The 19,371-nt window shown below is 43.1% G+C and overlaps 1 protein-coding gene across 6 annotated transcripts in view; it reads left to right on the top strand.

The window, feature by feature from the left end:
* IDS (iduronate 2-sulfatase) overlaps positions 1-5,648 on the top strand; it is a 64,757-nt gene extending 59,109 nt beyond the window's left edge. For all 6 annotated transcript variants that reach the window (XM_063660239.1, XM_063660241.1, XM_063660243.1 and 3 more), the window contains one exon: positions 1,192-5,648. In XM_063660239.1, coding sequence (XP_063516309.1) covers positions 1,192-1,664 — 473 coding nt within the window. In that variant the 3' untranslated portion in view covers positions 1,665-5,648. The remainder of the gene's footprint in view (positions 1-1,191) is intronic.
* Positions 5,649-19,371: the final 13,723 nt, after the last annotated feature.

Genomic DNA, 19,371 nt, shown 5'->3' with positions numbered 1-19,371 from the left:
ACGGAGGTTGCAGTGAGCTGAGCCGAGATTGCGCCACTGAACTCCATCCTGGAGACAGAGCTAGACTCTGTCTAAAAAAAAAGAACGAAACAAGTGTTAAGAGTGTTAGTGATTATATGGAAAAATTGGAACACTTGTGCATTGCTGGTAAGAATGTAAAATGGTGCAGCCACTGTGGAAAATAATTTGGTGGATCCTCAGAGTTAAACATAGAATTACTCTATGGCCCAGAAGTTCCACTCTTAGGTGTATATCCACAGAGCTGAAAACAGGTATTCAATCAAAGGTTGTACATTAATGTTCATAGCAGCACTATTCACAGTAACCAGAAAGTGGAAGCAATCCAGATGTCTATTGACAGAAGAATAGACAAAATGTGGTCTGTCCATACAATGGAATATTATTCAGTCTTAAAAAGGAAGGAAACTGACACATGCTACATCGTGGATGAACCTTGAGGACATTATGCTAAGTGAAATAAGTCAGTCACAAAAGGACAAATACTGTATGATCCCACTCCTATGAGGTATCTAGAGTAGTCCAGTTCATTGACATAGAAAGTAGAATGGTGGTTTCCAGTTGCTGTTTGAAGACGGAAAAAGGGGAGTTGTTACTTAATGGAGACAGAGTTTCAATTGTGTAAATTAAGAGGAGTTCTGGAGATAGATGGTGGTAATGATGGCACAACAGTGTAAATGTACTTAATTCCACTGAACTGTGTACTAAAAAGTGGTTACTATGGTAAATGTTATGGTGTGTGTATTTGACCGTAATAAAATGCAAAGATAACTCTAATGCAGACATCCAGAAGGGAGTAATGTGTGGGGTGATCCTGTGGGACTCAGAATATCCTGTTCCTCAACAGACTCTTTTACCTAGTGGTTTTAGCCTTAATTGATGATCCTTGTCTGAGTCAGTTATTAAATTGGTGGTTCCAAAATTCAGGTTGTTTTAAAAAGCGCCAGCAGCCTCGTGGGACCCTAATTTTGCATCCTGCTATTTGATTGGATGAGTAATTAATGCAGGGTGAAGTGCCGAGGTGGTGTTTCTAAACGTCTGTTGCTAAAGATAAATGTTGTAAATTAAAAAAAGAAAACATATGGAGCCCAGACAGGTTCCTTTACTGCTCCTGCCTGGCCATGGCAGGCTTTTATAATGTAACCCATTCTGCTCTGTCGCTTCCTGTTTCAGGCAGGCAATCCATGGACCTTGTGGAACTTGTGTCTCTTTTTCCCACGCTGGCTGGACTTGCAGGACTGCAGGTTCCACCTCGCTGCCCTGTTCCTTCATTTCACGTTGAGCTGTGCAGAGAAGGCAAGAACCTTCTGAAACATTTTCGATTCCGTGACTTGGAAGAGGATCCATACCTCCCTGGTAATCCCCGTGAACTGATTGCCTATAGCCAGTATCCCCGGCCTGCAGACATCCCTCAGTGGAATTCTGACAAGCCGAGTTTAAAAGATATAAAGATCATGGGCTATTCCATACGCACCATAGACTATAGGTATACTGTGTGGGTTGGCTTCAATCCTGATGAATTTCTGGCTAACTTTTCTGACATCCATGCAGGGGAACTGTATTTTGTGGATTCTGACCCATTGCAGGATCACAATATGTATAATGATTCCCAAGGTGGAGATCTTTTCCAGTTGTTGATGCCTTGAGTTTTGCCAACCATGGATGGCAAATGTGATGTGCTCCCTTCCAGCTGGTGAGAGGAGGAGTTAGAGCTGGTTGTTTTGTGATTACCCATAATATTGGAAGCAGCCTGAGGGCTAGTTAATCCAAACATGCATCAACAATTTGGCCTGAGAATATGTAACAGCCAAACCTTTTTGTTTAGTCTTTATTAATTTATAATTGGTAATTGGACCAGTTTTTTTTAAATTTCCCTCTTTTTAAAACAGTTACAGCTTATTTACTGAATAAATACAAACAAACTCAAATTATGTCATACCTTTGGATACGAAGACCATACATAATAACCGAATATAACATTATACACAAAGAATACTTTCATTATTTGTGGAATTTAGTGCATTTCAAAAAGTAACCATATATCAAACTAGGCACCACACTAAGTTCCTGATTATTTTGTTTATAATTTAATAATATATCTTATGTAGCCCTATGTCTTCAAAATATTATGTTAACATGTAATCCATGTTTCTTTTTCAAATCTAAAGTTAAAAAAATAGCAGAAGCCAGTGTCTTAAAGTCTGTCTTTTATTTTTGTTTCTAAGACCATGGGATTTCAAAATCTCAAGATAAAATATGTATGAAGTAATTAATGTAGAATTTTTACATCGAATAATAAATAATGCTCAATAAACTAGAGATATGAGATGTGTAGGAAATTTGGTTAAACTTTTTTCAGATACTTTCTGGCCCAAATAATAATTTGTTAGCAAATAATATGACCCTTGAACTCAATGGCCATCTATTAAAAGACTGTTGTTCACACTGGAAAACATTTAAAGATGTAACTATATCCATAGGTGGATTGATTGAATCACTCAAAATATATTAGTATCCTTCTTTAGGGATGGTTGGTTGCAGACATGTGTTTATTCAGGAGGCAGAAAATATTCCATTTTAATTGCTTATTAAAGAAAACATTAAATTCTAAATTATTTTGAGGACTGTGGAGACTTTTCATTAGTATAATATTAGGTCATTGTCAATCTCCCAGAATGTAGTTCTGTATTCTCTAAATATGAAAGTATCCAGAAAGGCCAGTGGTAGTAAAAAGCTTAGTGTATATAATCTCAAAAAGGATAGAATATTTACAACTCATATTTATAACATGTTGAATCTTATCAGTTATCAGTAGTCATCAGAAGTATCAATAGCTTTCTAAATAAATATTAAATATCTACTGTGCTGTAGTTGAAGGAGTAATTTTTAGTAATTTTCTCTTTACAAAGTCTCCAGTGTTTCAAGGTAAATGTTTGTGAAACAAAATATCACAAACTACATTAAGTTACTGCAGTGTATTGTTGCCAAAAATGACAAGATATTATATTAAAATCAGTAAATTTTAGACAAATTTTTAAAATTAATTAGCCTACAATAGAGGTATATATGGTAACACGGTGATCTTCTAAGCAGTTGAGTGAGTGACTGTTCTGGCAACAACGACTTCTCTGTGACTAAAGGGCCCTGTTCATTTCCTGATCCTGAAGCTCGTCTCTCTTTTGAGTCTTGGCTTGCTTTGGTCGATGGTTTCCCTCAGCTTTTTCTTCGCTGTTCTTCATCCTCGTTGTTGCTGTCATCATGTTCACTGTGGCTTTTACAATACAGCCTGTAAATTCCTTATGACATAGTTCAGTGCATTTGGCTTTATCGCCTACTCCACAGTTCTTTACCTTGACTTGGCTTAGAGAAACCGTATCTTTGTTGCTTCATGTAACCTTTCCCCAACCCCACTAAGCTGGACATAACTTATTAGTGGTCCTCCAGTCACTTTATTTGTAGAAATCTCCTTTTCACTTCAGCAGGGGTTCTTTCATATGGTCTAGCTGACAGCAGAACTAGTGATTCTAGACATTTTGCATGGCCCTCATTCAGTGGCTCACAAACATGAGGGAGCATCAGAACTACTTGAGGGGCTTGTTAAAACCCAGTGCGTTAGAGGCCGGATGAGGTGGCTCACGCCTGTAATCCCAGCACTTTGGGAGGCTGAGGCAGGCGGATCACTCGAGGTTAGGAGTTCAAGACCAGCCTGGCCAACATGGTGAAACCCCATCTCTACTAAAAATACAAAAGTTAGCCAGGTGTGGTGGTGCATGCCTGTAATCCCAGCTTCTCGGGAGGCCAAGGCACAAGAATCGCTTGAACCAGGAGACGGAGGTTTCAGTGAACGAAGATCGTGCCATTGTATTCCAGCCTCGGCGACACAGCGAGACTGTGATTTTCTTTGGAGACTCCTAGATTTTCTGTGGTTTTGAACTGAGTTTGTTGGATGTTGACAAGTTCCTCTTATGAGCTGTTTCTTTATCCTGCATTTGCCCCACGAAGACTTACCTGGAGGTGAGCAAAGTATGTTTGGTAGTGAGGTCACAAAGGCAATCAGCCCCTTCCTCCCCACTCCCATTGCCATCTTCTCAGTCCTTCTCCCTTTCTTTCCAAGTAGTTTACCCACCCCTCCTCTTTCCTCCCCTGTCCCTAAAATAATCCACGTGTCTTCCTAAAATCTCTCTTTGATCCTGTCCTTTGATAACACCGTCAGTGCCTACTACTGGGTCTAGACAGACCTCTGTTGAGCAGTCAGAGTCTTCCCTGACTCCACAATGCCCCTTTCCTTGGCTGACCAGTATGACTACTGGTCCCCACCTTTCCCTTGCCTATCCCTACCTCCCTCCTACTAGGTTGTCCCATCCCTCTCTTCACCCATTCATTCATGACCATTTTTCACTACCAAGCTCCCCCCGCCCCTCCCGAAGGAGGCTGAGGTTTTTGTGACTCTCTAGACTCTATTGTGGGATGGAATGAACATTGCTAAAGAATCTCGTGTTCGCTTTACTTTAAAAAGGTATTTTTTTCCTAATTATAAAACTGATGTGTCAGTTATGGAAAAATTAGAAATGCAGCACAAATACATGAATATTTTACCACAAAATTGCCATATAATATCTTGTCTTTTTTGGGGGTGTGAATTTTTTGCATTGTTCTGATCATATTGTGTTCTTTATCATGTAATTTATGTTCTCTTTTACTAAATATTATGTGTGGTTATTATAGATTTTCACAAAGATACTTTATATTGCTGGTAATATATTTTATTGTGTAGTCTTATAATTTACTTAACCTTCTTTCAATTGTTAGAAATTTAGGTTATTTCCAGATTTTCAGTATTGTAAATAATGCTGTGATGACCAATTTTGTGAATAAAATGTTTTTATGTATTTCAGATTATTCCCTTAGGATAGTCTCTCAGTGCCAAATTGTCAAAAACATCTCTATTTTGCTTATCTTCCTGCTCTCTTGCTGCCTTAGGAGGTAGTAAACTGAAACATAAAGTAAACATGCATACAAATAAAAAACAAAACAAAAATAAGCAACCTGATGGTAATAGGTGAAAGTAGTAACCTGTTTTAACTTTGAATTCTTGCTGGGCGTGGTGGCTCACGCCTGTAATCCCAGCACTTTGGGAGGCCGAGGCAGGTGGATCACGAGGTCAGGAGTTCAAGACCAGCCTGACCAAGATGGTGAAATCCCATCTCTACTAGAAATACAAAAATTAGCCGGGCGTGGTGGTAGGCGCCTGTAATCCCAGCTACTTGGGAGGCTGAGGCAGAGAATTGCTTGAACCCGGGAGGCGGAGGTTGCAGTGAGCCAAGATCGCGCCACTGCACTCCAGCCTGGGTGACAGAGCAAGACTCCATCTCAAAAAAAAAAAAAAAAAAAAACTTAAAATTCTTTGCTGTTAGTGACCTTGATCATGATTCTCTTTGTACGACAGTTGGGCATTTGTATTTCCACTTGTGTGAATTTGCCTTTAAATTTTGGTTATCGGTTTCACCTTTTAAAATAATCAAACATATTTATCTTTTCCTGTGTGATGGTTTTTTTCTGTATCTTTTCCTGTTAAACACACAGACCCCTCCCCAATCTGGAGATTGAATAAATATTCATTTTCCTTTGCATTGTTTGTGGTTTGGTTTTATGCTTACTGTGTCTCTCCACCCCATTATCAGAGTAATATATGCTCATTGCATAAAATCTGGAACATGTGAAAACTGGAGATGAAAAGAAGCCCAGCATTTGAGACATACCCACTGCTGACATTTGTATATTTCCCTTCATTCTTTTACCTGCCTAAAGAGATATATGCAGATGTGGACATATTTAGCTTTACATAGATGCAGTCTACCACATATAATCTATATCTTGTTTTTTTGATCTAACACAATGTTAGCTTGGTTTTTTATGTCATTGACAGTTCTTGGTTAACAACTGTAATGGCTGCACAGCCCTGCTTCATTAATTTTTTTTTTTTTGAACTGAAATGTATGTACCACATTCTGCTTATCCATTCATCCACCAGTGACCACTTGGGTCATTTCTACCTTTTGGCTATTGCAATAATGTTGCTGTCAACAAGGATGTACAAATATCTGTTCGAGTCCCTGCTCTTAATTGTTTTGGGTATACACCCAACCTACATTAATCTTTAATCACTTAAGATGTTGGGGTTTGTGCTGGGAGGTAACCAAGTGACTCTGGAGCAGCCTCACCCTAGCTACAGAGGGAAACTGACTCTTCCCTCTCTGCCCAATCTTTTGCCGCCTGTCAGGTTCCCAAGCTGTCCATACCTCACTGTGTGAAGGGCTTTGGGTATAAACTCCCAAATAGAGGCTCAGCCCCTTTTTGTTTCCCAAGTCCATCCTGCAGGTTATAGCTCTTCAGAGGAATCTCTTGAATTCTGGCCTGGGATCTGGGATTAAAGTAGAACCCAGGGTGTCCCTTGGGGCCTTAGGGATAGCCCGTTGTGGTGGAACCTGCCATCAGCCCCACTGCACTCAGTGGTCCCCTAGTACTTCAGGACAGTTTCTCTCTTCTGCACATGAGAACTTCAAGCAGAGAGGACTGTCAGTTGGTGCCTTCACATCACCCATCATTTGGCCATAATGGCCAAGAGCCCTCACTGCCTCTTGGGTCTTGCCTTTCCACATGTTACTGAAAGCTCCCGTTGGTGTCCCTGTCCACTAACTCACCTGATGGGACAGATGCCACTTGCCTCTGAGTGTCTGATAAAACACAGTCTGTTGTGGGGAGCCCCCACTCGGGTTTTCTTTGGGATCAGAGTTTCCCGGCTATTACCCCATTCCCTGCCGAGATCACTGTCATGTATGGTGCTAATCACCAAAGGATGCCCTTGTTTGATTCTGGATTCTAGGTGATAGTCCTTATCCTCTGATGGGGGAAGAGTTTGGGTGGGAGAGAACAAACCTGACAAGTTGGTTCCACATGAGGTGGCTGGGAGCCAACCCTCAGGTACTTGGCTCTGAGTAATGTGACAGCCCAGGCAAGAGGACTCCCACTGCCAATGAGGAACGAAAGCTCAAGGTCTAGTAGTGTATTCAGCACATGCTAGGAAACAAGAGTTGGGACGTGGACAAGGAGAGGAGCAAAGGCCAGGGGTTAACTGCTTTTGGTTTTTCCTCTATAAAAGTCAGGGACTATGATTCATGTGGGTAAGAAGGTTTGGAGTAGGACTGAAGCTGCCATTTACAAAACCCTTGCCCTAATTTATTGTAGTTTTGGGTGTGTTTCTGAAAGAACCTTTTGCGGGTGATTTTTATTCAGTACTCATTAACTTACAGGTTTTATGAATTCACATCTTCTACACTATTGAAAAACATACTTTTGTATTAAGTGCAGCGTGAGTTATTATATGAATAAATCACATTAAATTTGCCATTATCGTGTGTGCAATTCTTGCTGCTGTTTTGGGACCACTTGGTGCTGCCTTAAAATAAAAGGAGCCATTTAACAGATCTCGATACCGTGGTACAGGTTTGCCCCCTTAAAGTATCCAACCTGTTCCTCCCCGTGTGAGGCCAAGGCAGCTGTGGCGTGGGTTTTGTTAGGGAGTGGAATTCTTGAGGGTAGATGGTGAGTTGCACTTGACCATAGACACACTTTGCTGGGCAGTGGTATGTCTCTCAGCTTGCCCTGCAGTTACAGTACAGAGACTCCCCAGAAAGAAAGAGGAAGTGGGCTGACCAATTAGGTAGGCTTAGGGAAACCATATATGCAATAGCAACAAGGTAAAGGAATTAAATCAGTGGGTTCTTGGGGTCCCAACTGGAAATTTGCCTGTTTAGTGGTCTTGGCTTAGTGTCTTCATGAACCTTAGTTTATCTTTTTCTACGTATCCTACTGGTTTTGACTAAAAATTTGGAAGGCAGTGCTTCTTATATTGGTGAGGACATTGGAAGACATACATTTCCAAATAGATAAAGGCAGGCTGGAAGGATTGAGTAAATCTCAGCAGGTGAAGTAACTTCAACGTATTCATTTACTGGCTTGTTTATTATGTACGGTGCGAAGTTTAAAAGGCACAGACATGAGGGAGGATTGCTCGAGGCCAGAAGCTCAAGACTAGCCAGGGCAACATAACAAGACACCCATCTTTACACAAATTTTTAAAGAAATTAGCTGGGTGTGGTGGCATGGCACCTCTAGTCCCAGCTACTTGGGAGGCACAGGCAGGAGGATCACTTAAGCCTGGGAGTTCAAGACTGCAGTGAGCTCTGATCATGTCACTGCACTCTGGCCTGACTGACAGAGTGGGACCTTGTCTCAAAAAAAGGCACACACATGTATACAATGAAGAGTCATTTCCTCTTCCATCCTGTTCCCAGCTACCCTATTATCCTCAGAAGCAAGCATGCCTACCAGTTCTTGGAAACTGCTGAAGTTTGAAAAGGATAAATGGAGACCTAACAGGAAGGCCCCAGAACCAAGGTGCTAGTGAGGGGTGACCCAAGGGAGCAGTATTGCACATGCAACCCTTTTACATTGTGGCCAACAGCTCAGAATGGGGGTGCGGTGTGATGTGGCTGCCAGGAAGTGAAAGGCATCTCAGGCTACATAAATGGATATCCGGGAGGAAGGAGGAGGTAAGCTGCTCTGCCTATGTGTCACGGTCAGCCAGCACCTGGAGAATAGTGTTTAGTGGCGAACACGGAGCTGTCATGGAAATGTGGACAAACGAGCCTGTTCAGAGGACAGCCCTAAGATGGGTGAGACCCAGAATGTCATGTGAGGAACAGTTGAAGAAGTGTTCAAATGGGGAGAGAAAAGACTCGGGTGGGTAAAGGTAGGGGGTTGGGGGGAGAGCATGGCACTATCTTGAAATTTCTGAAGAACCATCAGAGGCAAGAGAGATTAAACACATGATATCTAGAGCCCCAAGGGAAGATCCAGCACTGGACCCTGCAGGGAGACAGATGGCCATCCAGAGGTTGAACTTTCGGCCGGGCGTGGTGGCTCATGCCTGTAATCCTAGCACTTTGGGAGGCCAAAGCGGGTGGATTGCCTGAGCTCAGGAGTTCGAGACCAGCCTGGGCAGCATGGTAAAACCCTGTCTCTACTAAAATACAAAAAAAAAAAAATTAGCCAGGCTTGGTGGCGTGCACCTGTAGTCCCAGCTACTTGGGTGGCTGAGGCAGGAGAATTGCTTGAACCTGTGGGGGCGGAGGGTGCAGTGAGCTGAGATCGTGCCACTGCACTCCAGCCTGGTGACAGTGAGACTCTGCCAAAAAAAAAAAAAAAAAAAAAAAAAAAATTAAAAAACAGAGGCTGAACTTTCTAACATAGCAGCTTACCATTGAAGGAGCCTGCTCCTAAGTGTGGTGAGCTGTCATCTGAGGTATGTAAGCATCACGTAGGCAAGAGTTTCTCAGTAGAGAGCAGTTCTCCTCTTGGGACATTTGTCAGTGTCTAGGGTCATATTTGGTTATCACAACTGGAGAAAGGCTGCTACTAGCATCTAGTGTGTAGAGGCCAGGGATGATAGGAATCACACACAGACAGCACCCCCTCCCCCAGAACAATAAAGAACTATCTGGCCCAAATGGCAATAGTTCCAAGGCCGAGAAACTCTAACATAGGCAAACATTTGCTACAGAAAGAAAAACTACTAAAATCCCCTCTTTCTCTGAGACTTCTATGATTGGAGAATGCATGCTCAATTATTAAAATAGCATGCTGACTATATCAGGTGATTGGCCCTTTGCATATAGCCTTGAAAACATTTTTAAAGATTGCAAGGAGCTTTCAAATCAAGATGAAGATTTAAAAACAAACCATTTCATGTAGTAGTAGTAGATTGGATTTCTCTTTCTTCCTGTTCAGTGGAGAGACCCTCCCATCTGAGTTTCCTCACCCATAGAAAAGATGTTAAATAGGTGATTTCTTTTAAAAAATAATATTGCATTTTTTTCTCAGTTGAAAAGTATTACATATTCATCACAGAAAAATTAGAAAAATATACAAAAGCAAAGAAAATAATCTAACACCACTGTTTACTTGGCATAGTCCTTCCCCTGAATAATACATATATAAAAAATTGTTCATACTCTATCTCCTATTGGTTTTTCTACATCCTGTTTTACAACCTAGGTGTGTGGTGGCATGGCACCTCTAGTCTGCTTTTCACACTGCATGATTTCTAAGGGCTTCCCCAATTCCAAATTTCTATGACACACAAATTGGAAGAATTTCCATATAAACATGTGAGGCCATTTCCTGGAGGACAAAACTAGAAACCTCTGAGTTTCCTTCCTCTCCCATGACGTCTAATAAATGTGAGTGTTTCCACAAAAGATAATACTGAGGATGCTGCTTTTCCGAGCCTTGAGTTTCATGACTCTGTTTGCTCACAGAGTGCCCTGGGTAGCCCAGAAACTCTATGGAATAGAGACATCCATCACCAGACCTTGTGGATTTTACCTCTTTGTGTATCCATGTATCCATCTGATACATGCATCCACTGATACTTTGTGTATCAGTGTATCCATCCAGGTTTCTACCTCCACCGGGTACCATTCCGAAGCCATCTCCTATCACTTGGACATGCAACCACTTCCTAACTGGTCCCCTACTCTTGCTACACTGCAAACAAGTTCACACAGTTCTGAATATGGTCTTTGCAAAATGCAAACCCGATTCTGTCTCTGCCTACCGCTTGTACATCCCTGCTCTCCCTCCCTCCCAATGGCTTCCCATGACTATGAGGACAAGCAGAAAACACCTGAACCTGCCCTTTGTGTAGACCATTCATGGTTTGCCCCCTGCTGACCTGCCACACCTCCTTGTTTTAACTCCTACTCCATCTTCATGGCCAGCTTAACCCTTCCTTTCCAAGGGCATCCTTCCCTGATGCCTTTGACTAGGTTGCATAGCAGCTTGCATCACACACATACCACTTCTTCATAGTCCTCAGCTTGGTTGTACTTTTTCACTGGTTTGTGTAATTATTTCATTTGTATCTGTTTCCCCAGAAGGCTCCATGGGGGTAGAGAGTGTCTATTTTTGCATCATTACCTCCTAGTGCCCAGTACACAGTAACACCCACAACAAATGTTTGTGGAATGAATGAGTACAGTGTTCATAATGGCCGCATTGTTTTCTGTCATTTCCCTAAGCTCCTATTGCTGACTCTTTAAGTTGTTTCCAGTGTCATTTCTATTACAAACTATGATGCAGAGAACATCACCATGCAGCCATCTTTGTGCACTTGTGTATTAATGTATCTCTAAAGGATAAAGTTGTAAAAATAGAATTCTTGGGTCAAAAGCATGTGTAGAGGACATTTGACATGATGCTGGACACCAGCATCCTAAGTGCCTTTCTCTACTTGGGAAATTCTGCACTCAATTATTTTGAGTGGCAGGCAGGGAGAGCCCTCTTGCCACTGCAGAGGTGCAAAGTGCCAGAAGCTCATTTTCCCACGACTTCCTTGTGGCTAGAGAGCAGGCATATGACTTTGACTCAACTCAGCAAGATGCTTTCCTCCTTGAGTTGGTAAAGCAGGAACCAGTGTGAATTCATCTTCCCCCAGAGGAAGGCTCTGCGGTGATGTTAACCACCAGTGTCCAGCACTGGTAGAGTCACTATGGTTACCAGACTGTTTTTGTGTGGTTATGGCAGCTTGCCTGGTCACCTTTGTCCTTACCTGTTTTTTAGGTTTGAGACTTTGGCCTTCTCTGGGATTCTATGAGCTACTAAAGCCTTTCAAAAACAAACAGACAAAAAAGAAAAAACCTTTTTTCTGCTTAAATTAACTAGTCAGTAAAACAACCAGGGCTCCTGATTGATGAAGTGTCTGCATTTGAAAATCTGGAAGCTAGTGCCAAATTTCCTCCAGAGAGGCAGCACAAATTTACACTCCCATCAGCAGAGTGCACAGAACCTGAGTTCCTATCTTCCCTCTAGTACTTCTTATGTTGCTTTGCAATGACCTATTTCTAAGGAAGGGGACATTTTTTATTCATTTTTCTAGACTAAGCCTCTAACCTAGGGCCTGGCAAATTTAGGCACTTACATGTATGCTAAATGAATGAATGAAAAGAAATGTCTTTAAAGAGTTTGAGAAAGACCAAAGGTACCGTAGCTTGAATCAGAGACTGGGAGTTGGAAGGACACTCATCCACCTCCTTATTTGTTTATTTTCCTTTTGCTTTTTTAGAGACAGGATCTCCCTATGTTGCCCAGGCTAGCCTCGATTTCCTGGGCTCAAGCGATTCTCCTACCTCAGCCTCCCAAGTCGCTGGGACTACAGGCATGCACCACTGCAGCTCCTTATTCTGAGGTGGGAGCTAAAAGCCCAGAGGAGGCAAGCAGCTCCACCAAGGAGACACAGCTAGCCAAGTGGAAGCAGCCTCAGAACCAAGTCCACCAAGTCTATTTTCAGCCCACCTCCAAGTCCAGTCTTCTGCAAGGACTGCTGCTTCCACAAGGTTTCTCTTCTTGGGTCTCCCGATCCAGGGAGTAGATTTCAGCTGAAATGATGTGCAAAGGAGCCACCTCAAAGCTATGAAACCGCCAGAAAATCACTTTGTGAAAGGAAGAAGGCTGGCGACCACCCGTTTGGAAAATTGCCTTTGTAGTAACTGGAGGGCACACATGTGTGTGGAAGGATCAAGCGTCAGCCTTGCTATGCCCACAGTTTTGATTTTCCTTTATTCTTTGTATTGCTTTCAAATCAAAGGGAAGCCGTAGCAGAGAACCTCTTGCCCTGAGCTACACATATGAAAATGGACAAGGTTATGGGAGTCGCATGTTTTCAATAATGGATCGCTGGTGCCGCCCTTTCTAGGAAATGAAGAGAGGCTGTTGCTAGGTTGGCGGTAAGAGGCACTGGGCAGGGGTAGGGGGTCCTAATTCCAGTAGTTTTACCTTTCCCACTATTCAATCCAGTCCAACCAATTGATAGAGTAAGAATCAATTCTGAGCAGAACAGTGTCTCATTCTATTTCAAGCCCCCCCAACCAGCTTTTTGACATTTCTATCACCACAGCTTGATAGAGAAAAATATTCTCAAAGCCGAGTCCGTTTTGAAGAGAACATCTGTAAAATTGGGTCAGCAGATACGTTACACGTTGGCGTGGAAGATGAAATAGAACCCTGTCTGGTCTGAGCTTCACAGCAACAGGGAAGGGCTTTGTTTCCACGGCGGCGCGCACTTGGATTTGTGCCTTACAGCTCTGATCCGGCCACACAGCCCAGGCCCCTGGTCAGCCACAGGGCGCCGCCGCCTTCCGCCCTGGCTTTAGGGAAAAGCTGGAGCCTGGCGGTGGATACAGCGTGTGGTTCCTCAGAGAACCACTGGAGGCCGCTGTGGCACCAAGAACGCACGAAGGGCGCCCGGCTGGCGGAGTGGGTGTCTCCAAGGAGTAATGACTGTCGCACACACTGACTGTTCTCAAATTCTAGTCCAGGATTTTAAAGACACTGTTATGAATTAACGAGAATAAAATACTCGGCAGATGAAGCTCGGGTCTCAGATCCCCTGGGGTTGTTTTCTAACTGCTTTCTCATTCCCACCCCTCTCTGGAACTGGGTCTCATTTGCAATCCACGAGGCACAGGCTTTATACATGACGGAAACGTCTTCCAAAAATGACACAAATGCACAAATGTTACCCTTGCAGCCTATAGTATTCATCCCCAAATACTATTGCAAAATTTTATGCTATTTTCTCCATCAAGCAGTATTGGCGGCAGGTGCCAACCACCACATGGGCCGCAGGAATACAGCTGCTGGATAAAATGCAGGATGCCCAGTTAAATACGAATTTCAGATGAACAATAAATAATTGCTTAATATAAGTATGTCCCACGTAGTACATGGATCATATTTATACGACATAATTATTCATTGTTTATCTCAAATTCAAATTTAATTGGGAGTCCTGTGTTTTTATCCGTAAAATCTGGCCTTCCTTCACAGAAAGGGTGACTCAGGTGAGGTAGCAAGGAGCACAGAGTTCTATTCCAATGTGGGTGGTAATATGTGTCACATGTTCTCACAGAGAACAAACAGGCTCTTAGACGTGCCTGTTGGGAAGGGGTCTCAGAGGAAGAGATTTGTACAGTAACTGGAGGTAATGTTCCATTTTTCACTTTTTGGTTATTGCCTTCACCCTAATACCTACATAGGCACACGAGCTTCGAGTAGCATTAGTCCAGGCTTCACTGAAAGGCAGAGTTCAGTTCCATTGAGTTCAACCAAGCGCCATCGCGCCCTGGTTCTGGAAGGTCAAGCACACACACACTGCGCTGATGTAGGCCTTGCCCCTGGTGTGATCACCCCCAGGTCCCAGAGTGCACCTGGGTCTGCAGGTAGACTTCATAGACTACTGGGCCAGCAGTAGACTTCATTCTGGGCAGCCAGAGAAGGAAGTGGACGGCCGCAGAGGGGAATTTTCATTGTATTATAGGTGGCACATCAAGCATTTAGGACCTGGGGCTCCTTAAGTTCCCGAGGTCCCAACATATTAATGTTCACTTCCCCCAACTCCTCACAAGGCTCTCCCCTCAGGGTGGAGATCTCCATGAGTCAGTGGTGACATGCATCCCTGGAATTTCTATTTTATGGTTTGGTGGATAAGCAAGAGCAACTGAAGAGCCTCCAATCTCTGGCTCCCTTTTGGGGGTCTGCTTGGCAATTCAGGCAGCCCAGAAAAAAATGCCGGGAGATCTCAAGAGCAACAGCAAGGGAAGAGCCCTCGTGGCCCCAGATTGATCCTGTTCTGCCACTTGAGAGCTGGACAACCTTGTGCAAGCCACTTCCCTTCTCTGGGCCTGTTTATTCAGTGGATTGGGGAGAGTAGCTGCTCCTCTTGAGTGGGTTTTTGAGCCCTCAGTGAGCGGGTATTGAGAACATATGATGCCTGAGCAGTGTCTGGCATCTGTTCCATAAGTGTGCCTTCTCCTCTTTTTCCTTGTTCATGAGCCGTGGAGAAGGGTGGGATCCACCTGAAAGTGACCCTGATCCTGACCCTGCCATGTGGGTGACCCTGGATAAGTCTCCCTTCTGGTCTTGGGTCTTCCCATCTAGGGGCCATCCTTCCCAGCTGTCATACTCTACAGTCCTGTAAGAAGCCGGCTGTTCTGGACATAGGAGCTGTGTTCATTGTGAGCAGCAATATACATCTTAGGCATTTACTTTCCTTCTTTTTGTAGACACTAGGCTTTGAAGGATCTTCCACCTCCAACCTCATACACATATACATTTCCTAACATCTTCAGGGGCAGAGAATCCCAGAATTATGTGGTACCAGGGCAGCCTGTAGCTTGACAGCCACTTCCAGGGTGACGAGGACCAGGCCTGGGGAACACTTCCTGGCAGAAGGTATGAAGATGTGGGATCACCCCACAAGTTATCACCTTCAGCGGCCAGACCTTGATCTGGACAGCTGGACCTGCCCTTACACTCACACAAACACAGCCTAGGGGAGCAGGATTTCCTCCAAAGATGCTGGGTTGTAGAAAGCACCATCTGCCTCATTCCCTGGCCATCAAGTCTTTAGACTTGCCACATCTCCCTCTGATTACCTTGCTTCATTTCCTTCATAGCATCCACCATTTTCTGAACTTGAGTTCTGTTCTTGTTAATGGGTCACTGTACACTTCCCTGCTAGAATGTCAAGTGCAGAGAGCAAGGACCTTGTGGCATCTTACTTACCACTGTATTCTCAACACTTAGAATAGGTCCTGACAAATGTGTGAAAAATATGTATTTCATCACTTTTTAATGTTTATTTGAGAGCTTGTGAGAGAAACGGTGGCATAAGAGAATGTGCCCTGAATTTGGAGTGTGAATTCTGACTCCAACCCTGACTGGCCGTGTGGCTTTGGGTAAGTGCCTGAACCTCTCTGGGCCTTAATTAGTTTCCTCATGTGTAAAAGGGCATGATAGTACTATCTATCTCACTGAGTTGTTGTTAGGATATGATCAGACTATGTGAACTGTTCAGACTAAACCCAAGGTATTGGAATGGTTATGCTACTGCAATATTGTCATGCATTTGGACAAGCCCTTGACCTTGGGTGAGGCACTTAGGGGTCAGTGGTGATGCTGACACTAGGAATCCGGTCCCCTCATCCCTGGCCCAGACGACTTTTGATTCACAGTTAATGACCCCATCTGAGTGACCTTGGCAAACTGTCTGTAGTCATGTAGAAGAAAAACTGGACTCAGATTTCCTAGTTCCCAGCATCCTTGCTTCCCCAGCTGGCGCTGGGCCACTCTTCTCACAGGATGATGGGTCAAAGGTGGGGGTGAGGGAGCAGAGGCCAAGACTTGTTTGCTAAAACGTTTCCTCTGTTGAAGGCTCCACTGTCTCTGTCATCATTTCCCACTCAACATGCAGCCCAGGCCCCTTTGGTTTTCATCCTTCTTTTGATGGGCTGCAGCTGTGTGTGCTGCAGAGCTGCAGCATTCATGGGGATAGGGATCCACTTCTGCTAAGGCTAAATGCAGACCCTGTCCAAGCCTCTGTCTTCTAGGAGCTGCCCAGACCAATGTAGACAGCTTTGTCCCAGGAGACAGTCCAAAGAAACCTGACTGGGCCAGAGGTCCCTGCACCAGCTAGTTTTGCTGCTACTAACCTGCTAGGGTTTGCCATCTTTGCCAAGTTTATCTTGCCAATCCACTTTCTTAAATCAATGGCTTTAGTTAGATTCTGTAACAAGAGAAGTTGCAGCATCTGTAAGCACTTTGGCAAATATTTGAATGAGCTCGGAGCTCACGTGTGAGGACTCAGGAATAACCAGTATTGTGATTTTTTTGTTCTTTTCTTGGCCAGTTCTCCTAAAGGCCACTGGAATAAGAGACTTCAAAATAATTCACTTTACCTAAAGATGTACATTCATTCATTTGCTCATTTTATTAATCCATCAACACAGAGTACCACCTACTCTTGGCCATGCACACACTAGGCTGAAAGGCTTCAAAGGAGCCTGGGGCAAGGTCCTCAGCTGTGAATGGATCATCAGATCTGGGGTCTAGGAGTGATACTTAATTTCAAGCTCCAGTCTCTTTGGTGTGTGTGGGTTTTATTTATTTATTTTTTTTGATGGGGCTGGGGAGGGGACCTCTATCAGGAAATGGAATAGGCTTATAGGCTTCAATCAGCACGTAAGTATGTGTAGGGTAGGATAAGGTGGAGCACGCTTGGAAAGCATAATTGAATTCAGTCTGGACTGGAATACAGTCCAGAAGAGGGATGGCAAATAGATTTCTTCTTGCATGCCAAGCCCTGTTGACTGCAAAAGACTGCTGAGAGTGTATTCAGAAGATGCAACTGGGCCCAGAGGAAAAGGCCAATCCACAAACGCTGTCACGGACCCGGGTGGGGGATAAGTAGGCAAGTGTTGGCCTGATCTTTATAGGTGGAAGCAGTGCAGGTCAAGAGATAGGGTTTCTAGTCTGAGGTTTACATCTAAGTAGTCTTGTGACCTCAGCAAGTCACCTGCCTGTTCTCTGCTGTGGAATCTGAATCTTCATCTATAAGATGATGTCTTAGTTCAGCTCCCCTAGCAGCAGACCCTGACAAGGATTCAGATACAAGTAGTTTATTTGGGAGGTTTTATTAGTCAGGATTCTCCAGAGAAACAGAACGAATAGGAAAATACATATATATATACACACACACACATAAATGTGTGTGTATACACACACACACACACACACACACAAATGTGTGTATGTATACACACACACATTAATGTGTGTGTGTATACACACACACACATATAGATGTGTGTGTATATATATATATACACACACACATATACACATATATGTATATACACATACACACATATATGTGTATATATATTTGACCTTTGAACAATGATGCAGTTAGGGGCACTGACCCTGCATACAGTCAGAAATCCATGTATAACTTTTGACTCCTCAACAACTTAACTACCAATAGCCTACTGTTGACTGGAAGCTTTATGGATAACATTAACAGTCAATTAACACATACTTTATATGTTATATGTATTATATACTGTATTCCTACAACAAAGTAAGCTAGAGAAAACAAAATGTTATTAAGGAAATCATATGGAAGATAAAATTAATTTATTATTCATTAAGTGGAAGTGGATTGTCATAAAGATTTTCATCCTTATTGTCTTCATGTTGAGTAGGCTGAGAAGGAGGAGGAAGAGGAGGAATTGACTTTGCTGTCTCAGGGGTAATAGAGGTAGAAAAGGTGGAGGAGGTGGAAAGGGAGGCAGGCACACTTGGTGTAAATTTTATTGATGTAAATTTTATTGGTGTCAATTTATCCTTATATAAGTGGACCTGTGCACTCAAAACCCATGTTATTCAAGGGTAAACTGTGTGTGTGCATCTATATATGCACATACAAACATACACACCACATGGTATATATACAACTATATATATACACACACATACACACACATATGTATATGTGTGTATATATATGTGTGTGTGTATATATGTATGTGTATATACATGTGCGTATGTGTATATACATGTGTGTATATGTGAGAGAGAGAGAGTGAGATTTATTTTAAGGAATTAACTTATGTAAGGCCTTGGGGGCTGGAAAGTCAAAAATCTGAAGTGCAGGTCAGCCGGAAACCCAGAGAAGAAATGATGTTGCAGCTCAAGTCCAAAGACAGCTAGGAGGCATAATTCCTACTTTCTTGGGGGACCTCAGTCTTTTTCTCTTAAGGCCTTCGACTGATTGGATGAGGCTCACCCACATTATGGAGGGGAATCTGCTTTACTCAAAGAAAGCCTACTGATTTAAATGTTAATTGCATTCAAAATAAACTTTCACAGCAACATCTAGACTGGTGTTTGACCAAAAGCATCTATACTGGTATTTGCCTAGCCAAGTTGAAACATAAAAACAACTCTTACAGAGGTGACCTCAGGAAACACTGGTAGAAGAACGAAGGAGTGATAAAGGGAAGGGAAAGTAGACAATAAAGGGTGTGTTGTCAAGTGAGTTACTACTGTGGACAACTAGAGCTGAATCCTTGTGGAGACCTCGGGGTACCTGATATAGTTTGGCTGTTTCTCCACCCAAATCTCATCTTGAATTGTAATTCCCACAGTTCTCACATGTCATGGGAGGAACCCAGTGGGAGGTGACTGAATTACTGGGGAGGGTCTTTCCTGCACTGTTCTCATGATAGTGAATGAGTCTCATGAGATCTGATGGTTTTAAAAAGGGGAGTTTCCCTGCACAAGCTCTCTTTTCTTCTCTTGTCTGCCATCATGTGAGACATGCCTTTCACCTTCTGCCATGATTGTGAGACCTCCAGAGCCACATGTAACTGTAAGTCCAATAAACCTCTTTCT

The sequence above is a fragment of the Pongo pygmaeus genome, chromosome X, assembly GCF_028885625.2.
Source record: "Pongo pygmaeus isolate AG05252 chromosome X, NHGRI_mPonPyg2-v2.0_pri, whole genome shotgun sequence".
NCBI lineage: Eukaryota > Metazoa > Chordata > Mammalia > Primates > Hominidae > Pongo > Pongo pygmaeus.
Note: the sequence above shows the minus strand (reverse complement) of the source record. Positions and strands in the feature narration are given on the sequence as shown.